Here is a 26350-nt window from a genome sequence, read left to right on the forward strand (position 1 = left end):
TGCGGATCTCTGAACCCTTCAGTGAGGTATCATTTTGCTCTTTACGGGAGGAAGAGTGACTTGTTTGCCAAGAAGTCTTAATCTCGTCGTTGCCCTGGTGCGATGGCACCTGCTGCTTCAGGAAAGAGTCCATGTCCACTTGGACGCGCTGATCAGCGACCACATAGGACTGTTTCCGAGTGACTTGCAGGAGGCTCGGGTGCGCCTGGCGGTTCAATGCGGTGAAATGTCGGATTCTCGCGCTGATTGCGAGGGAAACTACGTGCGGACTGCTTGGGAACCCCAGGTCGATGTAAGGTTGTGAATTGCAGTGCACGATAGCCGTGTAACCTCAATCGATGAGTGTCTGTGGGGGTTTTACGAGATAAAGTCCAGGAACCGCTGCGGCCCGGTTGGGGTAATCGGGTTTACCTGGCGGGGTAGGCCGACACCTCATGCAATTTCGGCACGGATGCGACCTTGGCCGGCTGATGTAAGCGGTCGGGCCCGCTCCAATCCCGGCTACCTTACCGAAAGCGAGGAGACCCCTTTATATGCATCAATACTTTAGTTGAGAGACGTTGAAACAAGAGTCTTGGACAGCGGCATTGCAGTGCATTGCAGTGCTTTGCGCTGTAGTTGATCACGTTTGTCCGTTTTTGCCTTGCTTCTCTCTGCAACCTTACCGTCGTAATCCCAAACGCGCGGCTGGATAATTTCATTTAATGACAACGTGGACAGTTGTGTAATCTGTCTATGAATCTCATTTGATTGTACTTCGAGAAGATTTGATATGGAATACCATTGTACCAATCCCGTGTTGACAAGTACTCAATCCATCCAACGGCGATGAATTACTCACTCAGTGCGTGCGTGAATTGGAAAGTCAGTCGAAATCTCCGCCTCATCTCCGACGGCGTCCGCTGTAACTCCTGCCTCCAACACGCATAATCTCATCCAACACCATCCAGAACAGCCAGCCCTTTACGTTCTCGTAAGCCCACCGTCTCGTAGACTCGGGAGTGGCATGATAACCGACTAGCCACAGCCCGGCAATAATACCACAAACAATACCCCGTCTCACCAATTCGTTTCCGCCAAACTCCGCCACGCCCAAAAGCATCGCCTCGCAGATGACATAGGGCCAGTAATTGCTGGGATGCCACACGAATCCCGTGCCCGAACCAGTCTCGAGGCGTCCATTTCGAATCGTCGTGTTGCTGGGGCCGGGGAGGAAGACGGCGAGAGGGGACGTCAGCCCCGCGATACGCCACTGGAAATAGCAGGCCGACAGCATGATGATGCCGGCAAAGAGGCGGTCGAAGAGGGAGCTTCCGTCAATGTTGAGGACCCAGACGACGGGCGTGAATGGGACGGCGGCGGTGTAGAGGAGGGCGATGAGGGGAAGCGCGGCAAATTGGCGGGTGAGGATGCTGGCCTTGCCCGGCGGGCCGGACCAAGCCGTGGACGGCGCGGGTTGTGGGGCCGGTCGCGGACCCGGGAACGGCGGATCGTCCACCGGTGTTCCGTCGACTTTGAAAGACACCATGCTGGGACTTGGGTGTTACTCGTGGGTTCTGAATCAAAGGAGTGGTTTGCTCGGGTCTTGAGTTTCAGCTTTTTTCTGTTTTACTTTTTCAATCCGCAGAGTTCGGGGACAGGAGTTGTTGGGTGGATTTCAGTTGGTAAGTTGATTGAGCAAATCTCCCACTTATTTACCTTTGAGGACCAAGATAATATTTATATCCGTCTCCTTGAGCTGGTCCGTCTTTGGTGGAGGCTGTTGCCTACCAAACCTTGACCAAACTTTTGAGGCATGCGGACCGTGATATTGATTACGGTTAGTTTCTGGAGGATTCGACAAGGATCCTCAGCCACCATTAGGCAGCACACCCCGTATTTAGCCCCTCAGCTCATCCGACCGTTGCACCATGGCAATGTTACACTCGTCCAACCGGTTGGAACCCGTTGGAAATGCATCTTCAGGGGTCGGGTTGGGCATACAGAAAATAAATTGAAATCAAGCCCTTCAAGTCAGAGCGAAAAGTTTTTGATATTTTAAATACAAGAATTGAAGATTGTGTGAGTGACCAAGGTCACGTGATGGTGTTACGATCCTGGATGCTTGAGGCTATTTCGACCTGATTGATGGGTCGTCAGCCACAAGCTCCGTTGACCACCACCACCACCACCCTAATATGCACAAAAGTGGCTTTAGTTTATACAGAAGAAATTAAATCGGTGTCTTCCAGCATCGAGTTCACTGTCTCGGCGGTTGTACCACCCTCAAAAGTCCTGACAAAACCCATCTACTGGTATGTCTTCAGGAGCTCGTTGTAGTAGTTGTATCCAATGCCCGTCTCGGGCTCAAAGGAGAACATGTACGAGCCCCACATAGGACCGGCAGCCCAGAAGCTGGCTCCGATCCACACGTCGCTGTTGTCCTTGAGGAAGTCGAGCAGATTGGCGACGGCCTCCTTGCACTGGGCGTTGGCGCCGCCGGCGAATTCGCCGAGGACACCAACCTTCTTGTTCGTACGGAGCCACGCGGTGGCGTCCTTGACACGCTCAACGCCAATGGTGGTGGAAACGCATTCGGCAGCGGTACCACTGCTATCGTTGTCGAGGTACTGGTGCATCTCGATGGCGGTCTTGTTGAGAGGATCCGTCAGACCCTTGATGTTGTCGTTGACGGTAGTCCAGCTGTGGGCACCCGTCCAGGAGTTACCCTCAACCCAGATCCAGTTATCGACGACGGCACGGATACCGTCAATGGCAGCCTGGTTGAGCTTCAGGACGAGGTCCTGGTCCATGGAGTTGTACTCGTTGTTGGTGTCATAGATGACGTTGGGGTACGACTTGAATTGCGTCGCCAGGTGGGTGAAGTACGTCTTGAATCCGGCGGTATCGGTGATGATGTTGTTGTCGAAACGGCCGTAGTTGTGGGCATCGAGGACGGCGTAACCGCCGGCGGATGTGATGTGGTCGACCACCTTGGTCAGGCCGGAGAGGTAAGCGGCGTCGAACGTGCCCGTGAGGCCGCTAGGGGAGAGACGTTCCATGAGGTAGCTGATACGGAAGGTCGTGTATCCATCGTTCATGAGTGTCTATCACATGTCAGTTACATTTCCAGCCTAGACTTTGCACCATATTTACTCACGGTGATGGTGTTCAGGTCCGGGAAGACGTAGTCTTGGCCCAAGACACCGGGAAGGGCACCGGCACCAAACTCGGCACCAGACTGGTTGATACCGAACCACTTGAACTTTCCGGACTTGCCGGGGGTCGCAGGAGCGGACGCAACAGGAGCCGGAGACGAAGGAGCCTTGGTGGCGCTGGGGGCGGCAGAGGTGGACGAGGGCTTGGCAGCAGTCGGGGTAGGCTTCACCGCAGGAGCGGAGGGCTTGACCGCGGGAGCGGAGGGCTTGACAGGAGCAGCGGAAGGCTTGGCAGGGATGACGACGGGGGCGGTATGAGTAGGCGTCGTCGAAGCTGGCTTGGTGTCAACGGGCTTCGGGGATGGTACGGCAACAGCCGGAGCCGAGGTCGAAGAAGATGAGCTCGTCGTCGTGGGGACATGCGGCGCGACGTCGCTGGCGTGAGCCGGTTTGGACTTACAAGACCGTCTTGTTGATGTCCTCAGGGTGGTGGCCTGGGCCTCGGCTTGGACGCCGCCAGCGCTTCCTTGGACGCACTGGCTGTAGAAGTCGTTTTGGACTGTGCACGTGTAACCGGACACGCAGGTCGTCTGGCCGGTGAATCCCTTGCCGCCGCACTGCATGTAGGGACCGGCCTGGGCCATGGCTCCGCTGACGAGCGCAGCACTGATGATGAGTCCCTTCATGATGAATTCCGGATTCAGGTAAAGGAGTGTGTACGTCTAAAAGAATGACTGAAGTTTGAATAAACGCGGTGATGCAAAAGAGTGTAAGGCCCTGAACGAGGGGAAGAAGAAACTTGGTGAGATGCAATGAACAGCAGTTTCCCTCCTGTCAGAGAGCAAGCCTGGCTCAAGGTCTTATATTTGCGTTACTCCTGGAGCTCAAATTACCGTCCCAGTACAAACTAAACCGATCATGGTGCCGACTGGCCGGAACGGTGAAGGTCGAGATCCCTGTTATGTGGATGCGATTCGTGGGGCCACCCCCTCCGCTTGATCGCCCCATCACCCTCTCGTACCGGCGTGAGTGGTGACGTGAGGGGCAGAATTACCTGGCTGTGGGAACGCAAGGCACGATCTGGTGGTAGTACCAGGATATTGCCTGTTCTCCCTTCATTTTGTTTCTCCTCCTTCATTTCCTTGGCCGCGTTCTAGACTGGTTCCTCTGGCGGCTCGCCTGGTGGTTCGTCTGATGTGTTTGACCATGTTGGTTAGACTTCCCCGGGAGCATTGGGCCAACCGGGCTGGTAAATGAGAACCTTTCATTCTCAAATCAGCGCACTCCCTGGATGAGATCATCCAACCATCGGAAAGGATTAGGTTAAGGTTCGAACGTGGCAATTTCAGATATAGTTGAGACATTAGACAATGCTTAAGTCAATACCATGTCAACGATTCCATGCCGATCGTTATCTGGAAAAGAAACGCCCTATCCAGACATGAAGTCGATTTATTTCCTTTATCCAAGCTGCCAAAAGTCTTGGCTCTGCCTGGGTGAGGACGATCTTTCTGGGGCAGAGCCTGGCCAGCCCTTCGTGCCGTTACGCCGTGCCGGAGCCGAAGGGGCTGGTGGGGCTCTATAGGCCGGGCATCCGAAGTGTTTCGGATTTAGAGTGCTCTATTTCTTTTGATTTTTTTTGTTGTGTTTTGCTGTGAGCACCCACGGCTCACACACCACATCGGGAGAAGCCGCACTAGCTCCGCAAGGGTATCCCCTGGCTCCCCAGATAGTATTTCATCTCCGTCACCTCTCTTCATTCAGCTTTAGCAGCTTCCATCCCTGCCTTCCCCTGGCAGCGGCGTTTATCACATTACTCACCTGTGCGACAACACACTGCATCTAAGGGCAAATAGCCCAACTGACAGCACGGTGTGCTGATTGCCACTCTCCGCCCCTATCAACTGGTCATCCCTTTACATCAAGGTCAAAAAGCAACTGGAACGGACCCAAGATTTCATGGCTCCTCCAGCGGCCAAGCGAAGCAGTCACATGAAGGTTACAGACGTTGTTGCACTCCAGTAAAGTCAAATCGCCCTTGGGTGAGACGTCGCCACTAGTTCTCATGGTGTGACATTCAATCTGCGAGGGAGGATCTTATGATGTGCATTATCCAGGACAGGGTGAGTATAGATAGATTGCATGCAAGTGAACAGCCCTAGGGCCTATATCCGCATTGCCAGAGCCTCAAATGGTCCTGTCGTAACTTGTAGAAGAGGTGCTCGAAGTGCTTACCTACCTTAAGTAGGTACGCCAAGGCAAAACCATATCGAGGTGTCCAGCAATATGGCTGCTTTGTAAGATAGACAAGAGAAATATATCAGAACTTCTGGGGATACTAGTGTAGATGGTAAGCCTGGAAGGGGCATCATCGCCCATAAATGGCACTGGGGATGTTGCGAGATTTTGTGAGGGTCTCCCCGGCTAGCGTATCCTTGCATAGCATGAATTTGTACGGTACCGAAGCAATTAGGTGAGCTACGTTTATATGTTTCTTTGTTTGTTTAAGAAAAGGTGGATTCAGGAGGCTACATCATTTGTGCTATCTGATTTGCTCCTAAGTTCAAGCACCCTTCGCTGGCCAGATTACATAATCCAATCCCTGTCTCCCACAACAGCTTCAAAAACCCCAACGTAAATGCTCAACATTCCTACACGGATAGGAAATTCGCAATGCCGCCAACACGAAGGATTAAATCCAGCGAGTCCAAAAAATGCGCTGATGATGTAGTGTATGGGGCAAGACTAGGCTTCAATGCCGGGCCATCCCCTCATCCCGGTGCAGCCAAGGCGACGCCGGCGGGCTGCTCCGCGACCGGCTCACAGACGGGAGTACCCCATCCATCCACGCCGGACAGTGTCAAGACGGAATCTCCCATCTCGGTGAAGTCTGTAGCTGCAGTCCGATCAAGAGACGTCGGCCCCTCCGTCTGTCCAAAACGCCGCGGCTGCCGTGTACTTTGACGCCGATGACTTCAGTGACGATGGGGATCTCAGCTTCAATGAAGCGGCACCAGCACCGAAGCTGACGCGGACCTCAAACCCGAAGACTGCAAAAGCACCGCGGCCCAAGGGACCGAAAGGATCCATAAGCGTTTGCTTCCAGTATGAAGCTGAATGGCAGAAACATCGTGTCGAGTGGCTCGGCCATGCGACGAGGGCAGTCGGTTTCAAAGACATATTGACGTCGTGAGTTGTCTCTGCCCAATGAGCTTGGACAGTCTGAGATACCGGGTCTTGCCAAAAGCTGCAAGCCTCGTGGCGTCCATACCAAGACTGACTCAATACGTCGCCAGGGCACACATTGACACGCTGCTCTCGTTCACCGAGACTTGCGAACGGCTAACCTCCTTCTACTTCACTTACCACGACGTCAACCGCGACGCGACTAACTCCGCCACGGAACTGACCGACGACGATGTCACCAAGATTGCCCACGCCTGTCCCAAACTCAAATCTTTTGCCCTCCCGGGCGCCTCGGGCCTCACCGAAAAGGCGTTCCTTGCATTATGCGAACATTGCCCTGACCTCACAAAACTGCACATTAGCGCTGCCTCAAGAGGCAGTTTGGTGACCGGCCACGATATCGTGTTTGAGGCGCTGACAGAACATCCAGAGTGGGTGCCAAAGCTGAAGCAGCTTCGGATCGCGAAAATGAACTGGACAAACAAAGTACTGCGGGTGCTATCAAAAGCGCGGCCGAAGCTGCACATCATATTGTCATCAACAAGTGAGGTCAAGAGATGGGGCGACTGGGAGTTGGAACACTATCAGTCTGAGTGGTGGAGAGGGAAGTGCCAGGACAACAATGGAGTGGTTAAAAGGGCGCAGAGGAGATTTGACAGGATGACTGAGCGTGGCTTTTGATATTAGCAAGCATTTTAAACCAAATTGAGGGCGAAGAAAGCCGTGCTATCTGCAAAGTGCTTAGATGGCTTAGACAGACGCAACCTAAGGTAAGGTGCAGGCACGAACAGGGAGAAGTAGTAAAACACTCATCAGAACTTTCTACACTTTGATTTGCCCTCTCTCTCAAGGTGCAAAACCTGGTGAGCCAACCCCAAATGGTTCAGTCATAGGAGATCTGATGCCCAGAAGAAGTCAAGGAAGACATGTACTCGCGGCATAGCTTTGAAAAAGGGGTCCAAGTCTTGCACAACCAATAAACAAGAAATCCCGATTTTATAAGTACCCTGAAGAGAAGAAGTAAACAGTATGACTCCATTGTATCCCCGATCCCCATCGCAACCTTTGAAAGAAAAGGAATACCGGTTCCTCCATGCTCTTATTTTGCCACAGGATTGACAAGAACAGTTCAAATCTAACATTTGAAGTCACAGTATCAATCCAAGTGGCTCTTCCTTCTGTGGCACCAACAAGCATAAAAAGTCCTGGAGTGAGTCGATACGCGACCTGGGTAAGTCTGAGTTGCATTGGCGGTGCTTGACAAAATCGACATTTTCTCAGAGCGTTGGTCTTACAAGTTCAAAGGGGAACAGCCCCAAGTTTTCACCAGAATTTGACCAAACGCCCATCGGGTTATACTCACAAAGCCTATGAAGAAGACAGATGAGTCTTCACTTCCCTAATCTCTTAAAGAACCTCTAAGATTGAAAAGCCCATGAAGACAAGTTCACGTCGCACCAAAGGCAGCAGACTCATTTTTTCGTAACGTCCACACACTCTGCGTTGCCCCCAGCTGAAATACCTTCATGACTTTGGAGAACAGCCCATAGCCCTAATTATTGCATAAGATTTCTGATACATTTGGCTGGCACGCATTGGAAAAGTGGTGCGTCTAATATGGTTTCTGGAGGTTACCAAGACGGGTTAGATATATCCATCCCCTTCTTGGCCTTGGCTGGCGAACAGAAAAGCACATACCAAGAAGACCGGTCATCCAAGCCAACCACCTTGATACTTTCTTTACCTAGGCCGTTCAGGACCTAGGCTGTACAATCTCGTAGTCGCGACAGCATTTGTCTCTGGAGATCAGCCAGTAAGTCGGACTATGAACTTTTTAATAGAATTAGAGTCTCGTCAATTCTACTATATTTTTACTCCAGGCTGCAACCGGAGCTAACTGCACGAGCAAAGCTGCCCTGTCCCGCCACCGACATCACTTGCGACGCATAAAGTGAGGAACCAATTATGAAGACTCTAATCTGAAATGAATGATTCTATTCATAAATTATTACGCAAATCGAGTCCCTGTCGGATCTAAATAGAGGCTCTACGTCTAAAAATCGCAGGTTTCATGATTGTGCCCAATCCCTGATCTTTTCGAATATCAACTTGGCGTCTTGTTCACTCGAGGACATCTCTGAGTAGTATCGCTGAAGATCATCTTCGGTTGGCAGTGTCGCCCGGTAATACGGAACGTTCATCTCAAAAAGCTGTCTGGACAACTCTCCGTAAATCTCTGGGTGGCCTTGAAGTGACAGAACGAGCCCCGAGTCGGAGAGTAGAATTTCATTCTCAGGTGCCAGTGGCTTGAAGCCGCTGGGCACATTCTGCACAAAACGCTTGTGGAATTTCGTGATTTTCTATTGAAATGGGGGTGTCAACAACTAGCATCCGGCGACTGATCATGCGTCGTAAGCGTGAGAGGGGACTTACAAGTGAGTCCTTGCCAAATACTGCTTTGCCGTCGTCGTTCAATGCTAGAACCTGTACGCCGACCTGTTATGGGTTCGCTTAGCTTCAAGAGCACGCCTACAAGCTCGTCACGTTATTAAATTCCGATGCTTACTCTTGGATGTTCAAAACTCCCGACTTTGCCGGAAAGAGCTGTTGCAATCGCCTGATGACCCCAGCAAATTCCGAGCAGCTTCGTCTTCGTGATGTGTTGCTGCCCCACCACGTGTCGGATCCATTCCAGGGTGGTATCGACCCAAGGCTCATATGTCGCCTGGCACAGGTTGCTAAGTCCACCGGTGATGATGATAAGATCATAGTCCGCAGGTGCAGGCAGGTGCCCATCTTCCTTCATCGGTCGGTATGCGTCAATGATTGCGTCTGGAACCTGTTGCAGTACGTTATCGCGGAACGACTGCAGCATTCCCCTGTGCTTTGGCTCATCGATCTCGTAGGCTTTGACGATGGCGACCCTAAAAGGGTTTGCTTGCGGTAGTGAACCCATGTTGATCCGTAAACTGTTGTTTTGAGCGTTCGTGCCTTGTACGATTTGAAGTTTATGAGCAGGGAAGTCAAATCTAAGATGTGTGTAGAAGCCGCGGCGGAAGACACTCTTGATAAGAATGAAGTGGGTTGCTCCGTATTCTTGACTCAACCCCCTCGGAGTTTCGGACTCACAGATAAGCTAAGCACGCTTCACAAGCCCGGCAAGGTGGTCTGGCTAAACTCGGAGTATCCACACCATCTCCGGCAATCGGACGCTGGAACGTTAATTACGAGGCCCCCCAAAACCAGAGCATTAGTAATGAAAAGAAGCCTGGCCCGTGTTATCGATCGTCTGCCACAAATGCCGCTCTGCAGCCGCCAGTCGTGTGCAAGTTTACGATCTGCCATGTACGCCCTGCCATGTAGATGGCTGGTCATACTTCGTATTTTCCTTGATGAAGCATAACCTCCGCCCTCCGGTTTGTAGCCGCTGCAGACCCTCATTTGTAGCTTCCGCTTTGGGCCCCTGCATAGGTGCACGAAAGACCGGAGGCCTGAATTTTTGGTAAGGGTACGCGAGGACAAGATCCTGCTTGGTTTGTTGGGTCCTGGAGACACCTCGGGAGTGATGTGGCCGAGCAAAGCCGCGAACTGCATTCTTTGAATTCCCGTCCATACCCCACATCCCCGGTGCCCCGGATCCTGAGACAACATTCAACGGCTCCGATTGCCGAATTAGGAAACTTTTCGCCACATTATAATAACCAACATTCGTGCCCCCAAAATGGGCTGTAAACAGTATAAGCGCAGGGGGGGAAGAAGGACAGTAAGGGTAGTAGGGACAGTAAGGCAGGGATAGTAGGCTATAAGTTTAGAGCAGAAAATGAACAACACTCATACGCTAAAGGCAATCTAACATATTAAAAACAGGCAGCGTTAAGATGCTTTCATTTAGTGGATAGACTTGCTTGATAAACGCTAGGCCCTGAATTATTTCCCTCTATCCTGGCGTATTCTTGTTGAGCTCTATTAGCGACCTGACTTCCCCAAGGCCCACCTACCGACTTCAACAAAGACATTGCTCGTCGGTGCGTGTCAGCGTGACGACAGTAAGCAGCGGTGTAGTAGAAGAGCGCCACCACTCCTATGTCCAAAGATATTTTCCCATCTTCAAATTCATCCAAAAAAGCAGAGAGTTGTATGGCCAGTCCATGCGAAGAGCGCTCTTCTGAGGAAAAAGAAGATAGAGAAATCAACTCTGTAATAGTTCGCCATACTTTGAGTATCTTAACGCGGGGGTCGGAGGCCAGATGAGGTTGCTGAGAAACGAAAAGTGCAAAGTTGTCGGACCAATGGGATAGGGGCTCGGCGACGGCCTGATACGTTTCCCCCTTATTCCTTGCGCTTCTGGGTGACGCTACGAGAACATAGGTCAACAGATCGAGCTGAACATTCCGAGCGTGTGCGACGGTTAAAAACTCGGGTACGGCTTTCTCTGGGGTTTGAACCACCTTGGGTGGCACGCTGGGTGGTACCGGCAACATTCTAGATTGCAGGACCAAAATATGGAAGATTGGCTTGATCTGACTTCGTATCAGGTGGCCACCTGGCGACCCGAATGAAGTGCTATCAGATGACGGTTCCTTGTGGGATATCCACGTTGCGAGGATTTTGAAGCTGCTTGTGAGATGTCGAACAGCATCCTGGTAACCACCCCGTAGCCACTCGAACATGATACATAGGATAGAGCATACAAGTGTTACCTCGAGAGCTGACCATCCTTTATGGTTCATGTGCGTGTTGAGAAGACCGACTGCTTTTGTGTAATCAGCCTCGGCGTGCTTGCATAAATTGACGCCACTGGTATTGGAATGTACGACCGAGCCACTTTTTAGGTACTCATGGAGGGAACCGATAGCGACAAGCATTTGGTGCACACACGGCTCTCGATAGCTGAGTTGCAGTATCGTGGTGCTCCAGAACTCTACGTCAAAGTACCCAGCAAACTCTGGAGCCGAATGACCTTGGTAGAAATTGATTGACCGGCCGGTTTGCGGGTTCAGGTGATAGATGGCATCATTAGGGTTGGGCCGGGGGGTAATTGCTACGTATGCGTAGTTTGCTGTGAGCGAATTGCGTCTTTCATTGCTCGCGTCCGTAATGTAGTCGCAGACTCTCCCCGTAGAGCTACATCGAATGCAAGAAGGACGTTCCATGCCACATCTCACATGTCGAAATCTGTGCCCGAAGAACATTCACTCAGCTTCTTATCCCCACTATTTCAAGCGCCCCGTCTACGCAAGTACACATGGACTGCATCGATGAAGAACGTGTTTTTCAACACTGTGCTTGGAGATGCAACCAACTGGGTTACAGGTCGGTTTACTTACCGACAAATCCCACAGCCGAGGCGAGTGCGAGTATGCTTAGCCCTCTTTCGTATCACCTTTGTGACAGATCGATCGCTGTTGGTACCCTCGTTGGAGACTGAGTCTTCGTTGGTTGGCGCGGGACTACGCCATTTCAAAGGCGGTAACAGCACCATGCTGGTTGCACAGGTAGTTGTGCGGCGTTGTAACGCCGGGGAAGTAACCGCGTCTAGGGTGTCCTCTCATTGAGGACCAAGATCCTCCAGCACCAACGGCTCTCACGAAAGAGCTGGGAATTGAGAATAAATGAAGCGGGTGAAGATGTCGACGATGCGATCGAAGCTGAGTAAACGGTTGATGAGGGCAGCCAGGCTTCAGCCCCGCTTCTTCCGCAAGCAAACTTGCTATCGGCCGAGTATCACTTTCATTGGTCGAAACATGCCTTTTGTCCAATCATAACTGTGAAACGATGATACCAAGATCCACATCTAGTTGAATCGCTCTAGATCCTTCAAGACCATGGACCAGGGGAGACATTGCGCACCACAGGCATTGGCCATCATTCCCGGTTCCGACAGAGCGAGGATGTCGCCAAGAGCCCGTCACAGCCCCCTGTGATGTGGCTGATGAGGAACTCAACCGGATGAGGTGGAACAGAGTCCCAAGCATCCGGTCGGAGAGGCAGACTTAGAACCGCATTGGGCGTACCTTATCAATATCATTAGCACATCATCGAGAATGCCCTGCCCAATTTTGGCCAGAATTATCGAAGAGAAGAACTCTTCATTTCAGATGTGAGAAACTTTACTAGTAGTTGCCAATGTCAAGCCCGTATCGAGAGGTTAGACTGTAACCTCATATTTCTGTCATATTTGGGACGAGAAGGCATGGAAACGTTCGACCACCGTCGACTTGCAATTACTTCATGTTGTCGTTATTGTCATAGTTTTCAAAGAAGGCATGACTGAAATTGAAACAAGTCTGCGTTTCCGTGTAGCGCATTTTCTCCCTCAAGTTTCCCCGTTGTCGGACTCGGGAAAGTTGATATCTTTTGTGGTTGAGTAGTAGCAGGCGATCTTAGATAGCATTGCTTCAAGCTACGGAAAGGCCATCTCACACTCTGGTGAGGCCGTGGCCGACTTTCCTACGGAGCTCCCGCGCATGACCAGGCGACAATGCAAGCCATCGTTGTCGCCAACGGCGACACTAGGTGGCCAGGTCTTGTTTGTGGAGTCGATGGCCAAGGCCGCCACCAATCGGGGAACGTCCTTGTCTGCAAGTGGAACTGCTCGCAGATAAGATGGGACCTCTTTCACCAAGTCCTCGAGAGTCGGAACACCTCCTCTACCCCGTCTGGGTGGGCCAAACCCTTAATGGCAGCTTATGGTAGCACCCAGATTGGCGGTATTTGAACAAGCTTTTTTGAATACATGTTTATGGCAATCCTTAACGCGAATTGGCAGACCGTACCCTTTTGATCCCTATCCTCTGTCATCTGTTCAGAAGGGCTCATTAACGAAAATGACAAGGTTAACTAAGAAGAGCCTGTGCAGCTAATGGGAAAAGAATGCTGTAAACCTAAAATTTCTCTTTCCCGAACTGAAAGCGTCTTAATGTTTGGACGTCCCATTTGGAGTTGTGCACCTAAGTTGACATTGCTACAGAATTCCTGATATGACGGGTGAGGCGGCTTATGTAATCGACAAGTTCCGTCACGGACTCGGGCGGCCGGTACCTTATTGCAAGAACTTGGGACCAAACACCATGGGAGCTGGGTTTCGCAACAATCCGCAGAAACCCTCACGCCGTCTTCCAGTAAATGTTCCTGCAACACTAGTAAATCGCGAGCGCGTTGCTCTGTGAGGCAAACTTGCACATCCGCCCAGCATGCGCGAGTTCATGAGCTACGTGCAGAGCGCGTTCTACGACGCCACCGGCTGGAACCGCGACAACTCATACTCGTCGCTCAACGCAACTGCAGATGGTACGCTTGATCAACAGCGCAGGGTTTATTTGCTACACCTGACGGTTGACTACGGCTGACGTATACGCAATCGGCAGCACTCCTCAACTTCCCGACACCGCAGGGCCTTCGCCTCACACTCTCCTCCCTCGCGACCCCTCACTTTGCGACATCATACCAGCTCGGCTCGGTAGGCGTGGTCGACGGGTCCATCTCCTACCTCTACGCCTCCGTGCCCCTCCGCGCGCACCTCACCCCGCAATCCGATGCTATACCGTTGCCGGCGTTGCTGCGCTCCTACCGCCCGCTCGCCGACCTCCCACATCGAACCGTCACGAAGCCATATCCCCTCCTTAGCCCGGCCGCCGCCTCCCTGCTCTACGGCCGTCTGTACCTCCCCGAGTCTATGCTTGAGGCCCTAGTTGTGAAGAGAATATCACCCGCGCTGCAGTTCCAGCTCAGCGCTGTCTCGGGAAAGTTTCTGCGCAACGGCGGCACGGTTCTGGGACTGGCTCAGTACGACGTCGGCAGGTACGTCATTGAAGGTCTGGGCTCGTCCGACGGCGGTCTGCTTGGCTTCAGAGGCGCTTACAATTTTGGTGGTGATACGGACCACATCCAAGCTTCCAGGCCAGGCAGGAAACCGAGCGGACACACCGACGAAGCCAAGGAACGCATCTACGGACGCTTTAGCGCCGGCGGGGAGATCTATTATGGCCTGCTGAACAAATCTGGCGGCGTCAGTTTCGGAGGCCGTTTTGCGACGCTGCCGGAGCATCGGGGTACTCCGCTGACGGCGACGATGACGATCAATCCCCTGATGGGCAACATCAGCGCCAGCTATGCGGTGGTGGCTGGCAAGCACTGCAGTCTCGCGACGAGGATGGATTTCAACGTATACAGCTACGAGAGCGACTGGTCCGTGGGTATGGAGCTGTGGCGCAAGAACCTGACCCGCAACCTCGAGCCTGCCCTCTCGGCCGAGAGCTTTGTCAAAAAGGACCGCAGTTTCCAGGCCAAGCTGGAGTGGAGGCTGGACGCGCCCGAGGCGCCAAAGCAGCCGACGCTTGTCGTCGAAGAAGAGCAGGGACGGAAGAAGAAGCCGAGCGAACGCAGCTTTCAGGCCAAGTTGGAGTGGAGATTGGACGACAATCGTGCGCTGGATGGGACAAAGGAGGCGGCGGCGGCGGATGCCGGCACGGTGGGATCCAAGAGTGCGGACGAATACGGCAGCGTCATCAAGGCGCGGCTGGACCAGAACATGAAGATTGGGGTCTTGTGGGAGGGGAGGGTCAAGTCTCTCCTGTTCAGCCTCGGCAGCGCCATCGACCTGCGCAAGCTCGACTCGCCGTTCCGCACGGTGGGTGTGGAAATCCAATTTTCATCGTGAAGGGACTATTCCGTGCTTGCCACATTACACTTACCCACTGGCAATCTTCCCGATGCGATAGTAGCTCCGACGTCTCGAACGTCTCGGTCGCAGAATTAGGCAGTTGGCGCGTTGCAGAAGTTCCCGGCATCCTGGCGCGGCTGCAGTAGGTATTCGTACCTAGCACCTGAGGAGCACCGCCCGTCAAGGTTGGACTCGACAGATACCGGCTTCGTGGCTAGGGGTCCCTTGGACGCAACCCGAGGTGACGCCGCAGCTATCGGTGCAGGATGGCATCGGAAGAGCCATGGTAGCTGCATCAAGTGGAAAGAGACAATGCAACGTCGTCTGTGCCACTTTTTCTGTAGGAACTTGGAAAGGCAAGCCGGCCGGGCGGGACCAACCAGGACCCAGAAGCGACTGGACGCCGGGTTTCGATGTCCTTGAACTTGCGAGAGGATTCCGACCTTGATATCTTGGATTGTCCTTGGCGAGATCATGGAGGAAAGCAAGCGACCGGCTTGGCCGAAGCTTGACTAACAGAAGCGGCCTTGGCCAAGCTTTCTTGGCGGTGTGGTGACCAATGTTGGAAGAGTCACCTACATTTTAGTGCTACGGGAGCGTGCAAACATCTATACCACTGATGGCTTTGCTTGAGACGCAATGAAGACTGCTGAAGGCACTTGACACATGGAATTCGAGATAACGTACAAAGATAAACATCAGTCATCAAAGGTACGAATACCAGGATGTCTAAAACTTGTTCAGCGGCGTCAAGTCGGACAGCGTCTTATTCCAATAAATGTGTTATAATCATGGTTTGACTATGTCGGTGTTTTGCCCCTTTCGAGCGACATCGTTCACCATGGACAAGTATCTAATAATGAGCGCATTCCTCGCGACCACGAGACATCCCACCTCATTCCTGGATGCTGTCAGCTCCCAACTGGCACCATCCTTGGTCCGTTCCGCTAGCTCGCCGCGGGTGCCCCCACCCGATCAGATTTTGTGCTAATTTATGCCGCCGCTCATTGGTCTGCAAGCTGGCCATCAAGGTTCTCCGCACTAGTTTAACCATCAAGGTCCTCACTCTCATAGTCGGCGCATGTGCGTTGGCCGACGTCAAGTCTTTCTTTGCATGATGGCGACAGCTGACTGGTATCAGGTGTAATTGCAATTTGTTGGACAAGCCTAGACAGACCAGCGCAAGTCGAATAAACTGTGATACAGCCTGTGGTAATTTTGCCTCGGTAGGTATTTCATTCAAGAGTACGGATACCCAGAGACACGCAACTGTGACGAGCGTAGAATAGCAATGCTTTGTTTCATGAATGCGGAAGCTGCAGGGGAGAGCAGGTGCTGGGTGTCTTTGATAAGGCTCCCATGAGGCGTGAGGTAAGAACAAGGTGCGAAAGTGGATCTGCATCGAGGTTTAGCCATCAAGGTCCTCATTTTCCATTTTGCGCATCCGCCTGTGCCCGTCCCTGCGCCTGCCGCCTGCGCCTGGCACCCGTGCCGCTCTGGTCAACCGTTCCTGGGTCTTTTAGGTTCTCTCTGCAAACATCGTTCTCAAAGGTACCTCTTGCTCGGTATCACCGTCCACCTCGAGAAGCGAACCGCCGAAACTCTAAAGATTAGACAACTTTCTTCGACAGTCCAACGTTCGATCCGAGGCCATTCACTTGTCGAGACGGTTTCCCGGCAAGTCTAGTTGTTTTTTTTCGTCCCTCATCGTCTAATAATTCCCTCTCGTAAACTTCCCTTTCGGCATCGGACACCCTGCGATAGAACATCGAGCGAATCTCAAAGAGGAAAACAACACACGAAATCCACCTTGACGTCTCCCTTTGATCAGCGGCGCCACCTCAAAGAACCACAGAGAACCACCGCCGGACGTCAAATTCGAATCAAGATATTTCTCTTCCTGTGGTCTGCAAGGTGCCGGTTATCCCGATTGCTTTTTGTGGTTCCTCCGTCCTCGTCAAGTCCCCCCTTGTTGCTTAAGCGGGGGGTCCCTCCGTCCTCTTATGCCCTCCTAGCCCCCTTCCGCGACCGACAACCATCCGGGTCCTCGACACATCTTACACGCCGCACGCCGCCACCGCAGTCCACTCTCCCCCCTCCGAGAATCCTCACAGATATTCCCAACTCCTTCATCGCCTCCATCAAAGCATCCCCTGCACTTGTCGCATATTATATACAGCCCAGCGCCTGTCCCGGAGTCTAAATCGTTCTTATTTACCAAGACGCCAAGCTGCGAGCCAAGACCTGCGAGGATCCATCTTCCAGGACGCACACCTAACGCCCTATTCGTATTGCCCCTCGTTGTTACTCCCTGTCGCCATTTCACTGCGACTCTTCGACGACCTTGGCCTGTCGTGTCACGTTGATTCGCGCATCTAGCCGGCATTCGAACCAGCTTCTCGGAAACGCACAGGCTTCGAATCCATTCTGCCGGTACTTTATACGTATTTCCGGTCGATTGAGAAGCCGTTGCTCCAACTTGCGCAACCGTTTGCAACGCATATTCGTCCACCTTGTTGTCACAACCCTCCGGCTACATACCTGTGCTCGGTGACCAAGGTCAGAGCCTTAAAAGCAAGCATCCGTCGCTGGCCTTGCCATCATCTGCAACGTGATCAGCAAAGATGAATCCTTTGGAGATCTCAGCAGCGAAGCTCCTCGCCCTCCGCCAGGATGATGGCACCGGTTCTGATGCCGTCAACGAGTGCGGCGCCGACGCCGTCGATGTCAGCAACAAGGGATTGCGCATCGCCTCCATCTTCATCATCATGATTGCTTCGCTTCTTGGTGGTTTCCTCCCCATCTTCCTGGCCAGGACCACTAGAATGCACGTCCCCAAGATGACCTTCTTCATCTTCAAGTACATCGGTACCGGTGTCATTATCGCAACCGCTTGGATGCATCTGTTGTCACCCGGTGTCGAAGCCCTGCACAATGAGTGCTTGGCACCAATGCTGGGCGACTATGACTGGGCTTTCGCCATCGGCCTGATGACTGTGATGGTCATGTTCCTGATTGAGCTGATCGCATCCAACGTCGCCTCGTCTGCTTTCGGAAGTCATGACCACGAGCTTGGCCACAGCACAAGCATGGCAAGCAAGACCAAGGACAATGGAACCGATAAGACGAGCGCTACCGAAGTTTGTCCCCACGACGTCGACACTGAGAGGGGTGTCAATTTTGTAGACCCCAAGAAGGTGCCTGGACTCCCAGACGATGTTAGCTACCCACCCGGGGGAAGGGATCATCTCGGCCACGCTCGCGACCACACTGAAGGAGATAGCCACAACAGTCTCACCGGCCAGCTGCTTGCCATCTTCATCCTCGAATTCGGTGTCGTGTTCCACTCCATTTTCATTGGTCTCGTACTTGCCACCAGCAACGAGCTCGTCGTTCTTCTCATCGTCCTCACTTTCCACCAGTTCTTCGAGGGCCTCGGTCTAGGCTCTCGGCTTGCCACTGCCACTTGGCCACCCCACGGCCGCTGGTGGCCTCACATCCTCGCCACCATCTACGGCCTATCGACCCCCATCGCCATTGCCGTTGGTATTGCCGCTCAGCCAAACAACGCCAAGACGCAGACTCTTGTAAACGGAATTTTCGACTCTATCAGTGCCGGTATTCTGATGTATACGGGTCTGGTCGAGCTGCTGGCGCACGAGTTCATGTTCAATCCGCAGATGAGAAACTCACCGCTCAAGGTGCAGCTCTTTGCCTTCGGGTGTGTCGCGCTCGGCGCTTGCGTGATGGCTGTCTTGGCCAATTGGGCCTAGGTGTGATGGATTGGCCATGACGGTCGTTGTGCCGAAAACAAGTAATGAACAACCGGTGAAGAGACTGGAAATTGGAAACGGATTATAGGGGCAATGGGTGAAAATGATACCCGGGTCGGTGAGCCTGCGTTAATTGCACGGTGTGGAATATTCCCTTCGGAGGCATTTTGGATTTTGCATTGGTGGGGGTTCTGCATACGCCTCTCAGGCAGGCATATAATTGGGATATAGATAGAAAGAATCAATGTGTGCGATCGCAAATGCCTGAAGTCGAAACTGTCACTGGTGATGCTGCGAGCGCATGTTAGCCTGCTTCTCAAGACGGAAGAGATTGAGTATAATAGCCATTGTTGTCTCAAGCGCAGCCTCCACATCTTGACACCCTCAAAACATGACGCGGAAGGGCACGAGACTTCGACAACCACGAAAATGACTTCATTTGAACGTTTCTAAAAGTAAGGTAAACATAGAATCTTGAAAGTTGAACGCAACTTAGGCTGGCCTGTCCTGAGCCCCTCATTCACTCGAGCGTTAGCCCCCCGCGGGGCAGGATATTTCAAGCCTAGCGGCCATGGATCTTAAGTAATCAGCGCTTGGACCCCGGTGATTGGTTCGGTGACAGGCCGGTGTGGTGGGAGAGAAAAACATTTCGCTGGAAGTGCACGTGACTCTTGGCCCCGCAGGGCTTTCTGCCCTGCGCCAAGCTCTGGGAACCACCAAAAAATTACCATCGCAGCTTTCGTGCATTTGCACCCCCCGACTTATTGACCGACCGACCTCATCGCCAAATTTCATCGCCCAGCGCCGCACCTAGTCCACCCTTCTCCCCCCTAATACCCAACCAAAACCGCAAAAATGGCCGGTGGAATCAACGTTCGCGATGTCGATGTAGGTTAACACCACGTTCTTCTCCCTCTGGAGACCTCTCAGCCCGCCAAGAAACAAAAATCGCAAGATTTCTTCGAAACCTCGAATTGCGACCAAGATCACCTCAAGAGTACTATCCGATGACACCGCACTTGCCTACACCACATCTCGAAAGCCAATGCGCCCACTGCACTCCGGTCACGATCTCGCGGTACCCCCCGAAGCTTGATTCACGTCGAGGTTGTTGAAACATACCCTCTTGGTGCATCTTGCGGATGTCGCGACCATGACACATGGGAGAGAGAGAGATGTAAAGTGACGAAAGGAGATGCAACGTAGGCCGGGCTTTCGGGTTGTGGTGGTCACGTCGGCGAGGGATACGACTGAGGGAGCAAGATACACAATTTGAGGAAACGGAGCAGGCGCGAGGGAGTCGAAAGACTTCTGATGACGGAATCATGCTAATTGGTAATTTTTTTCTCCGGTGCAGGCGCAGAAGTTCATCAACGCGTACGCCGCTTTCTTGAAGCGTCAGGGCAAGCTGCCCATCCCCGGTATGTTTTCCTCCCTACTACCCCTTCTTAACTATGTCGAACATGCCATGCTAACGATGAATGCTGTTAGGTTGGGTTGATATCGTCAAGACCGGCCCCGCCAAGGAGCTCCCTCCCCAGAACATTGACTGGTTCTACGTCCGCGCCGCCTCCGTCGCCCGCCACATCTACGTCCGCAAGACCGTCGGTGTCGGCCGCCTTCGCAAGGTCCACGGCTCCGCCAAGAACCGCGGTGTCCGCCCCTCCCACCACGTTGACGCCTCCGGCTCCGTCGACCGCAAGATCTGCCAGGCCCTCGAGAAGATCGGTGTCCTTGAGAAGGACGAGGAGAAGGGTGGCCGCCGCATCACCCAGTCCGGCCAGCGTGATTTGGACCGTAAGTTTACCTCATGTATATGAGTTATCTCGAGCACCATGCTAACATACCACAAAGGTATCGCCCAGACCACCGCTGAGGCCGAGGAGGAGGAGGAGGATGACGAGTAAATTATTCCCCCGACACGATTCAAAAGCTGTTTGTGGTAAAAAAATATGAGGTTCCGGGTCATGGCTACGGCAATGGGCATTGGGTTAGGCGTCTGAAAATGGATTACGGGTTTCATGATTGCAACATTTGGAACCACACCCAAATTCAAGTTCCGTCCTTACCTGGTGTTTCGATACTCTTGACATGTAGTGTGTGCTACACGCCCGCAGAATCCACGTCGGACCTCGCGTTGTCTTCTCACTACTGTCGCACCTTCCCTTTGACGTGATGCTACGTGAGCTGCCGCGCGTCTGAGCTCCTGGCCTCCAGATCTACATGTCACCCACCCCCACGCACTCTCTTCTCTCCATCCAATTTCTTATGCTCGTCCACTCCCTCACCGGTATCACGAGATTCCTATATCCCGGTCATCACTTGTGATTCACGCGTTCGCACACTCCTTCCTTCCGGCGAAGCTTGTTTCTTCCGATACTCATTTCAGATCGCAATAGCCCACTTACAATGCCAGCCTGCGATTCGATCCCATAATTTTATCCTTCGGTCAACGCCAGGTATTCGGTCAACCTTCGAGTAGTCTACCCTCTCGTACCGCCGGATATTGAGCACCTCGCTTCATCCACGCCTCACTCATACTTCCCGGCCCTTCTCTTCCTCGATAGACTGCGGTATCCTTCTCGCCTCGTCAAAACTTTCCCCGAGTGTGTGGCGACTACGCGCTAGTACCGAGCTCATATCTCGTTTCATCATTCGCGAGATCTGATTTAGCTCACTCGTTTCCAATCAACAACGTCGTTCTTCACTCATCTACGTACGATCTTCTTTCTCTCGCTGCCTCTTCTTCTTTTCCACAGACCTCTTTTCGCTCCAACTCCCCGCGATTGGTTTTAAAATACTGGTCGATCGCCGCTTCAACCTCCTGTACCCTTTCCCAACGGTTTCCTTCTATCCTACCACTTCGCCTATCTGCTTTCGACACCGCGCGAAAAGGCAAGCTTTCTCACGACCCGTACTTTCCTCAGTTCACCTCGGTCTCAAGGTTCGCGTTCACGACGCGCCTTACTTTCCCCTTTGCAGCTTTCTTCTTGTCCTCCAGCTCATCACTACTTAACTTGACGATAAGATAGAAAAGCTTCACTGAAGGATTCAGAGTCCAGCTCGTCTGAAACTTCCACCCCCGGGTTATTGAGCCGAGGCGCCTTCTCGCCAGACTCTATTTTCAAGTTGTTCCCATCGACGCTTGAAAAATCAACGAAGACAACAAACAGCATGGATACACGCTTGACAAGTATCGTCCATTCAAGCGAGGATTCCCAAGGAGTCGCCGGCACTAAAGAGAAACGAAACCCCGCTGGTCCTGGTAAACATACACCCTCCCTCGGTCACGCACAAACGCTTGACTAACATCTCATTAAGTCATCGTCTTGGAACGAAGATCTTGCGACGTCGCGTTGCCCACCGTCGAGCTCCGTCGTTCAAGCCAACTCAGCCTCAGCATGTCGGACCGCGTGCCTTCCGCAAGTCAAGCTCCAACGACGTCTACAAAGAACGACATAGAGCACGTCGAGGTCGAGAAGGAAGCGTCCGTCATTGAAGACGTTGTGATCTTTGACAAACCGACAGAAAAGATCTTCTTTTTGAAGCGGATGGAAGAGGGGCGCCCCCACTTTGATGTTCTTGTAGAAGTTGGACAGGGCCAGATGCGGCTCAACGCCAAGCAGGCCGAGATTGAGTACGCAATCTGGGAAGCGAACGAAGATCTTTTCATATACCGGCAGGCTGGGCCGGATATCCGGATCCTACAATCTCTCGGGAGCGTCGAGTATCGTGGTGCCAATGACGACAAATACGTCAAGCACAAGTTCAGTATCAAGACGTGTGGTTTTATCGGGCACCGGGACGCGAACCGCCAACTGAATATCATGATGCTCGCGGTGAGCGGAAAGTCCTTTCTCCCCCACAGAGAGGCGGACAAGAAGGACTTTCTGCATCACTGCAAATGGCACAAACGTGTCAAAAACATGGCCCGTCACCTGAACTTGAACCTGCGAACTTTTTACGACGGCGCAGGGAAGCCAATGACTGCAGAGAATTGCGGAGATTGGCGAGCTGGTCACGTCGAAAAGAAGCTAGCCACTCACGTGGCTTACGCTATGCTCAACTTCTATGACATTCAACCCAGCAAAAAGAATGATGTCTCGCTAAGGGACCTGGATCAACTTCGCCAACAACTCAGAAGCAAAGGCTTGACACCGCGTTTCGAGATACACCTCAGTCGAGGACCCTGTGGGACCTCTACGCGCCCGGGTCAATGCATTCCCTTTGTCAGGAAGCTGGGTCGGGCATCGGGCATCAACTTTACTATTCATTCATAGGAGAACAATGTGATACTTGATGGCTCAGTGCCCCCCAAACCCAAGGCGAGACCTGTCAACGAGGAGCTGAGCGCTCTTCATCATCAAGCGAATCTTGCCGGCCCCAGTCTCGATTACGACAGCGAGGAAGAGGATTTACGGATTCACCTTGCCGAGGCCGAGGGTCGGGGGGACGACATCGTTTACGATGGATTCGAGCCAGTGGAAGATGAGCCTTGCACATACAATGCGCGAGCTACCGACGACCATAACACAGCCGACACGACGTCGTCTCCGTTGCCCCAGCTACATGTCCCAGCGGAAGTAGCAGCCAAGTTTGGCGAGAACTTGCGTCAGAAGTTTACTCGCAAAGAAAAGCCCGCCGCAGATAGCATCGACACAAGCACCGAGACTGCAAAGACCACGGAGAGTATGGAGGAAATCGAGAGGGAATTATTCCACATTGAGCTCCACCGCGCTCCGTCGCAAAGTCAGTACTGGGAAGAGCCCGCTCCAAGCACCCACCAGGGACAAACAAGGACGCCACGAGCGGATAATACAAAACAGAGACGGGCTCGAAAGATTGAGAAGAGGAAGGAGCGTGCTGCCGCCGCCAAGATGGAGAAGAAACGAGCGAGAGCAAGTAAAAAGACAGGTAAACATCAGACACAGAGCGCGGTGGTATTGGGGTGCTGGCTGACAGCGTGTTGGCAAAGAGGGCTCTGCTATTGCAGTTCGTCTGGGGGCGCTGCTCAACTCCAGCAACCGGATTGGTTGATGGCACTGTTAGCAGAATAGGTACGCCAGGTCAGTCAGTATGCTCCCATGACGAGCCACTCCGTACGTGTTGAGTCTGACGGTGTTGCAAGGATTGAGGCTGGTTTTCGAGGAATTTTCCTTTCGTTTGGAGTTGGGATTTGAATTGAGTGATTGATGTGTCGCCCTTGCGGTGTGTGATACGTTGTGAAACGACGAGACCTACGGAGGTCGTCTTGGAGAAGGGCGGACGTTGGTTTCCTTGCAGAGACTAGATAGATTCTAGGGACTCGTGGGCGAAGAGATGAGATGGAATAACCGTCTAGCAGACACCATACCGGCTGTTATGTCAACCAACCTTACCTCCAGTGTTCCCCCGGCGATCATTCAGCTATTAAACAAACGCTTACTCAACAGCTCTCACAATAGTCGGACACAATCTACGTGTGATGTTTGTTTGTCATGCCTTTTTAACAATAAGTTAGTAGCTAAAACATACACTACGACTATCCCACTTCAACGCCACAGGATCCCAAAGCTGCTTCTCCAGTGTGACCGACGACTCGCCAAACACAACATTACAATCGATGAAATGCTGTTGGTCATTCGTTATACGACCCACAGACGCCATCGTATTCACCCACTCCATGATGACCAGGAACGTACTCGTGTCCCAGAGCCCGTCTCGCCGAGGAAAGTCCTTGAGCAGCTGGACGATGGCTTGTCTCACCCCGGGCATCGTACACATGAGGAACACGGTACACAGAGGCCACGTCGGGCCGTCTTCGATCGTAAAGACCTCTGCAGGTTCGGATCCATCGCGTTGCCCGGCGTCGTGCGCCTCGAGGAGCTGCCTGCTCATCGATATGATGTCCATGAATGCCGGCGTGATGCGCTTGGTCTCCTCCACATCCGTCCAGCCGGCACAGCGTACCACGCTCCAAAGGTACAAATAGTGGACTCGAAGGCTCAGGGCCTTGTAGTAGCTCGCGGGGTTAGTCTTTTTATGAACCTCCGCCTTGACGGCGAGCGGTTGGAACGCGAGGTGCCAGGCGTCGGTCAGGCCTACGAAGCTCCGGACGCGTGCCTGGGCGCTCGGTGAGCTGTATTCGTGCGGCGGTTTCTCGGGTACCGGCGCCGTCGATCCCTCGACGACGAATCCAGTGTATAGCGGTGCGTGATGCTCGACGTGGTGGCGGACGACATTCCACCAACGGCGGGCAGCTTCCAACGTTTCAAACGTCGCGGGCATCTCCTCGACAGCGTATCGCGTCTTGCGTCCGCGGCAACACCACGGTACTCGATTCTTCGTCTCCTTTGGGTGCGCTCCGCCGTGGGTCCAGGATTGGAGACTCAGATGCTGGAAGCCAATCATCACTTCTTCCAGCAAGGGGCTTGGCTCCGCGATTTGGGCTTGGCGGCATTGGTCGAGGATCCGGGACCCGTGGCTGATGTGGTTCAGCCCGGCTGCCTTGTTGCCTCGGAAGCTCTCAAACGTGATGAACAAGAGACAAGCCAGCAATGTCCGTTCGGGGGACATTGGTGTTGAGTAAAGGATATTCATCGACTTTGTGTAGTGGAACAGAGCATCCGTGTCGAACTTGCCTCGTCCGAGGAGACGTTGTTCTCGCGTGGTGGCGCCCAGCGCCGCGGCACCTATGGCCAGAGCTGCATGCTTGATGGCCGGGTCATTCCATGAAAGTTGGGGAATGATTTGTGTGAGCAAATCGGAGCGAAACATGAGGGCGGCGTTCGTGAAGGATAGCCCGTAGTCGAAGTGGTCTTTCTCGCGCTGGCTCGAAAAGACGAGAGATGAGTAATTTGGCTCAATGAGTACGACATCGAGGACTTGGTTCTTTGGTTGTTTTGGAAACAGCAAGCGATTCTTGGGCGGCGGTAATTTGGATGGCTGAGTTTTGCTCGCTTTGTACCCTCCGCAATGGCCTTGATACTTCAAGCAAGCCGCGCAAGCGGGTTTGCCCTCGTCGCACTTGACACGGCGAAGTCTAGAAATAATATGCGCATCAACATTAAGATTCTGTAAGATACGCCCTACAAGAAAGGCTTACTTGCAGGTGACGCATCCGCTGCGAACCTTGGGCTTGCTAGCTCGGACTTGTTGAGGTTTTGAATCGAGAGCGAATTTGGTGATCATAGGGCGAAGATCAGTCATGTTGACGCGTGCCGACAGCCTGTAGCTACTAAGGATTATGTTGCTCTTTCAATCTGAATCGCCAGACCAGTGTCTTAAGGTTGATATGACAATCATTAAATGAACCCAGATTAAGTACAGTTGTTTTTAAGATGAAGTCGACTTCAAGTAAAAGGCGGGACAAATAGCTGGGTTGGTCCTTTTGGAGCCATCCCCGCTGGGTCTTGCCAAGGTTGTCTCCCGCATAAGCACTAGTGCAATTCTGGCGAGATCAAGTCATTTATTACCACAAACACGCCACGACAACACGGTCCAACAGTTCTCTTTGTTTTGCGGCCTGGCTCGCTTAGAATCTTTCGTAATCTGGACTTGGCTTCCGTCCATTTAGAGTTGGCACCGCGTGGATACAATACCTCTCTTACCTC

At 52.8% G+C, this 26350-nt stretch overlaps 10 protein-coding genes across 10 annotated transcripts; 5 read left to right on the forward strand and 5 right to left on the reverse strand.

Annotated features, from left to right (window-relative positions):
* Nucleotides 1-883: 883 nt before the first annotated feature.
* Nucleotides 884-1528, reverse strand: CORC01_01097 (uncharacterized protein; the record flags this gene model as incomplete). Its single annotated transcript, XM_022612753.1, has 1 exon — nt 884-1528. The coding sequence occupies one exon, from the start codon at nt 1526-1528 to the stop codon at nt 884-886; it is 645 nt and encodes a 214-aa protein (XP_022480914.1).
* A 760-nt stretch (nt 1529-2288) lies between these two features.
* On the reverse strand, nt 2289-3823 carry CORC01_01098 (endoglucanase 3; the record flags this gene model as incomplete). The annotated part of the gene is made up of 2 exons (XM_022612754.1): nt 2289-3086; nt 3140-3823. 2 exons carry the CDS (start codon nt 3821-3823, stop codon nt 2289-2291), a joined length of 1482 nt encoding a protein of 493 aa, XP_022480915.1.
* A 1987-nt stretch (nt 3824-5810) lies between these two features.
* Nucleotides 5811-7004, forward strand: CORC01_01099 (uncharacterized protein; the record flags this gene model as incomplete). The annotated part of the gene is made up of 3 exons (XM_022612755.1): nt 5811-5969; nt 6034-6326; nt 6434-7004. The coding sequence occupies 3 exons, from the start codon at nt 5811-5813 to the stop codon at nt 7002-7004; spliced, it is 1023 nt and encodes a 340-aa protein (XP_022480916.1).
* Nucleotides 7005-8392: 1388 nt separating this feature from the next.
* On the reverse strand, nt 8393-9279 carry CORC01_01100 (uncharacterized protein; the record flags this gene model as incomplete). The annotated part of the gene is made up of 3 exons (XM_022612756.1): nt 8393-8683; nt 8757-8819; nt 8890-9279. The coding sequence occupies 3 exons, from the start codon at nt 9277-9279 to the stop codon at nt 8393-8395; spliced, it is 744 nt and encodes a 247-aa protein (XP_022480917.1).
* A 928-nt stretch (nt 9280-10207) lies between these two features.
* CORC01_01101 (C6 zinc finger domain-containing protein) lies at nt 10208-11805 on the reverse strand (the record flags this gene model as incomplete). The annotated part of the gene is made up of 3 exons (XM_022612757.1): nt 10208-10705; nt 10772-11498; nt 11651-11805. 3 exons carry the CDS (start codon nt 11803-11805, stop codon nt 10208-10210), a joined length of 1380 nt encoding a protein of 459 aa, XP_022480918.1.
* Nucleotides 11806-13516: 1711 nt separating this feature from the next.
* On the forward strand, nt 13517-14982 carry CORC01_01102 (uncharacterized protein; the record flags this gene model as incomplete). The annotated part of the gene is made up of 2 exons (XM_022612758.1): nt 13517-13613; nt 13691-14982. The coding sequence occupies 2 exons, from the start codon at nt 13517-13519 to the stop codon at nt 14980-14982; spliced, it is 1389 nt and encodes a 462-aa protein (XP_022480919.1).
* A 2627-nt stretch (nt 14983-17609) lies between these two features.
* CORC01_01103 (ZIP zinc/iron transporter) lies at nt 17610-18758 on the forward strand (the record flags this gene model as incomplete). The annotated part of the gene is made up of 1 exon (XM_022612759.1): nt 17610-18758. One exon carries the CDS (start codon nt 17610-17612, stop codon nt 18756-18758), a length of 1149 nt encoding a protein of 382 aa, XP_022480920.1.
* Nucleotides 18759-19613: 855 nt separating this feature from the next.
* CORC01_01104 (40S ribosomal protein S19) lies at nt 19614-20665 on the forward strand (the record flags this gene model as incomplete). The annotated part of the gene is made up of 4 exons (XM_022612760.1): nt 19614-19646; nt 20116-20179; nt 20250-20555; nt 20613-20665. The coding sequence occupies 4 exons, from the start codon at nt 19614-19616 to the stop codon at nt 20663-20665; spliced, it is 456 nt and encodes a 151-aa protein (XP_022480921.1).
* A 1267-nt stretch (nt 20666-21932) lies between these two features.
* Nucleotides 21933-23795, forward strand: CORC01_01105 (uncharacterized protein; the record flags this gene model as incomplete). Its single annotated transcript, XM_022612761.1, has 4 exons — nt 21933-22023; nt 22080-22987; nt 23039-23672; nt 23734-23795. The coding sequence occupies 4 exons, from the start codon at nt 21933-21935 to the stop codon at nt 23793-23795; spliced, it is 1695 nt and encodes a 564-aa protein (XP_022480922.1).
* Nucleotides 23796-24254: 459 nt separating this feature from the next.
* CORC01_01106 (C6 zinc finger protein) lies at nt 24255-25946 on the reverse strand (the record flags this gene model as incomplete). Its single annotated transcript, XM_022612762.1, has 2 exons — nt 24255-25779; nt 25843-25946. The coding sequence occupies 2 exons, from the start codon at nt 25944-25946 to the stop codon at nt 24255-24257; spliced, it is 1629 nt and encodes a 542-aa protein (XP_022480923.1).
* Between the last annotated feature and the right edge of the window lie 404 nt (nt 25947-26350).

Source organism: Colletotrichum orchidophilum (genome assembly GCF_001831195.1).
Source record: "Colletotrichum orchidophilum strain IMI 309357 chromosome Unknown Scaffold_5.1, whole genome shotgun sequence".
NCBI lineage: Eukaryota > Fungi > Ascomycota > Sordariomycetes > Glomerellales > Glomerellaceae > Colletotrichum > Colletotrichum orchidophilum.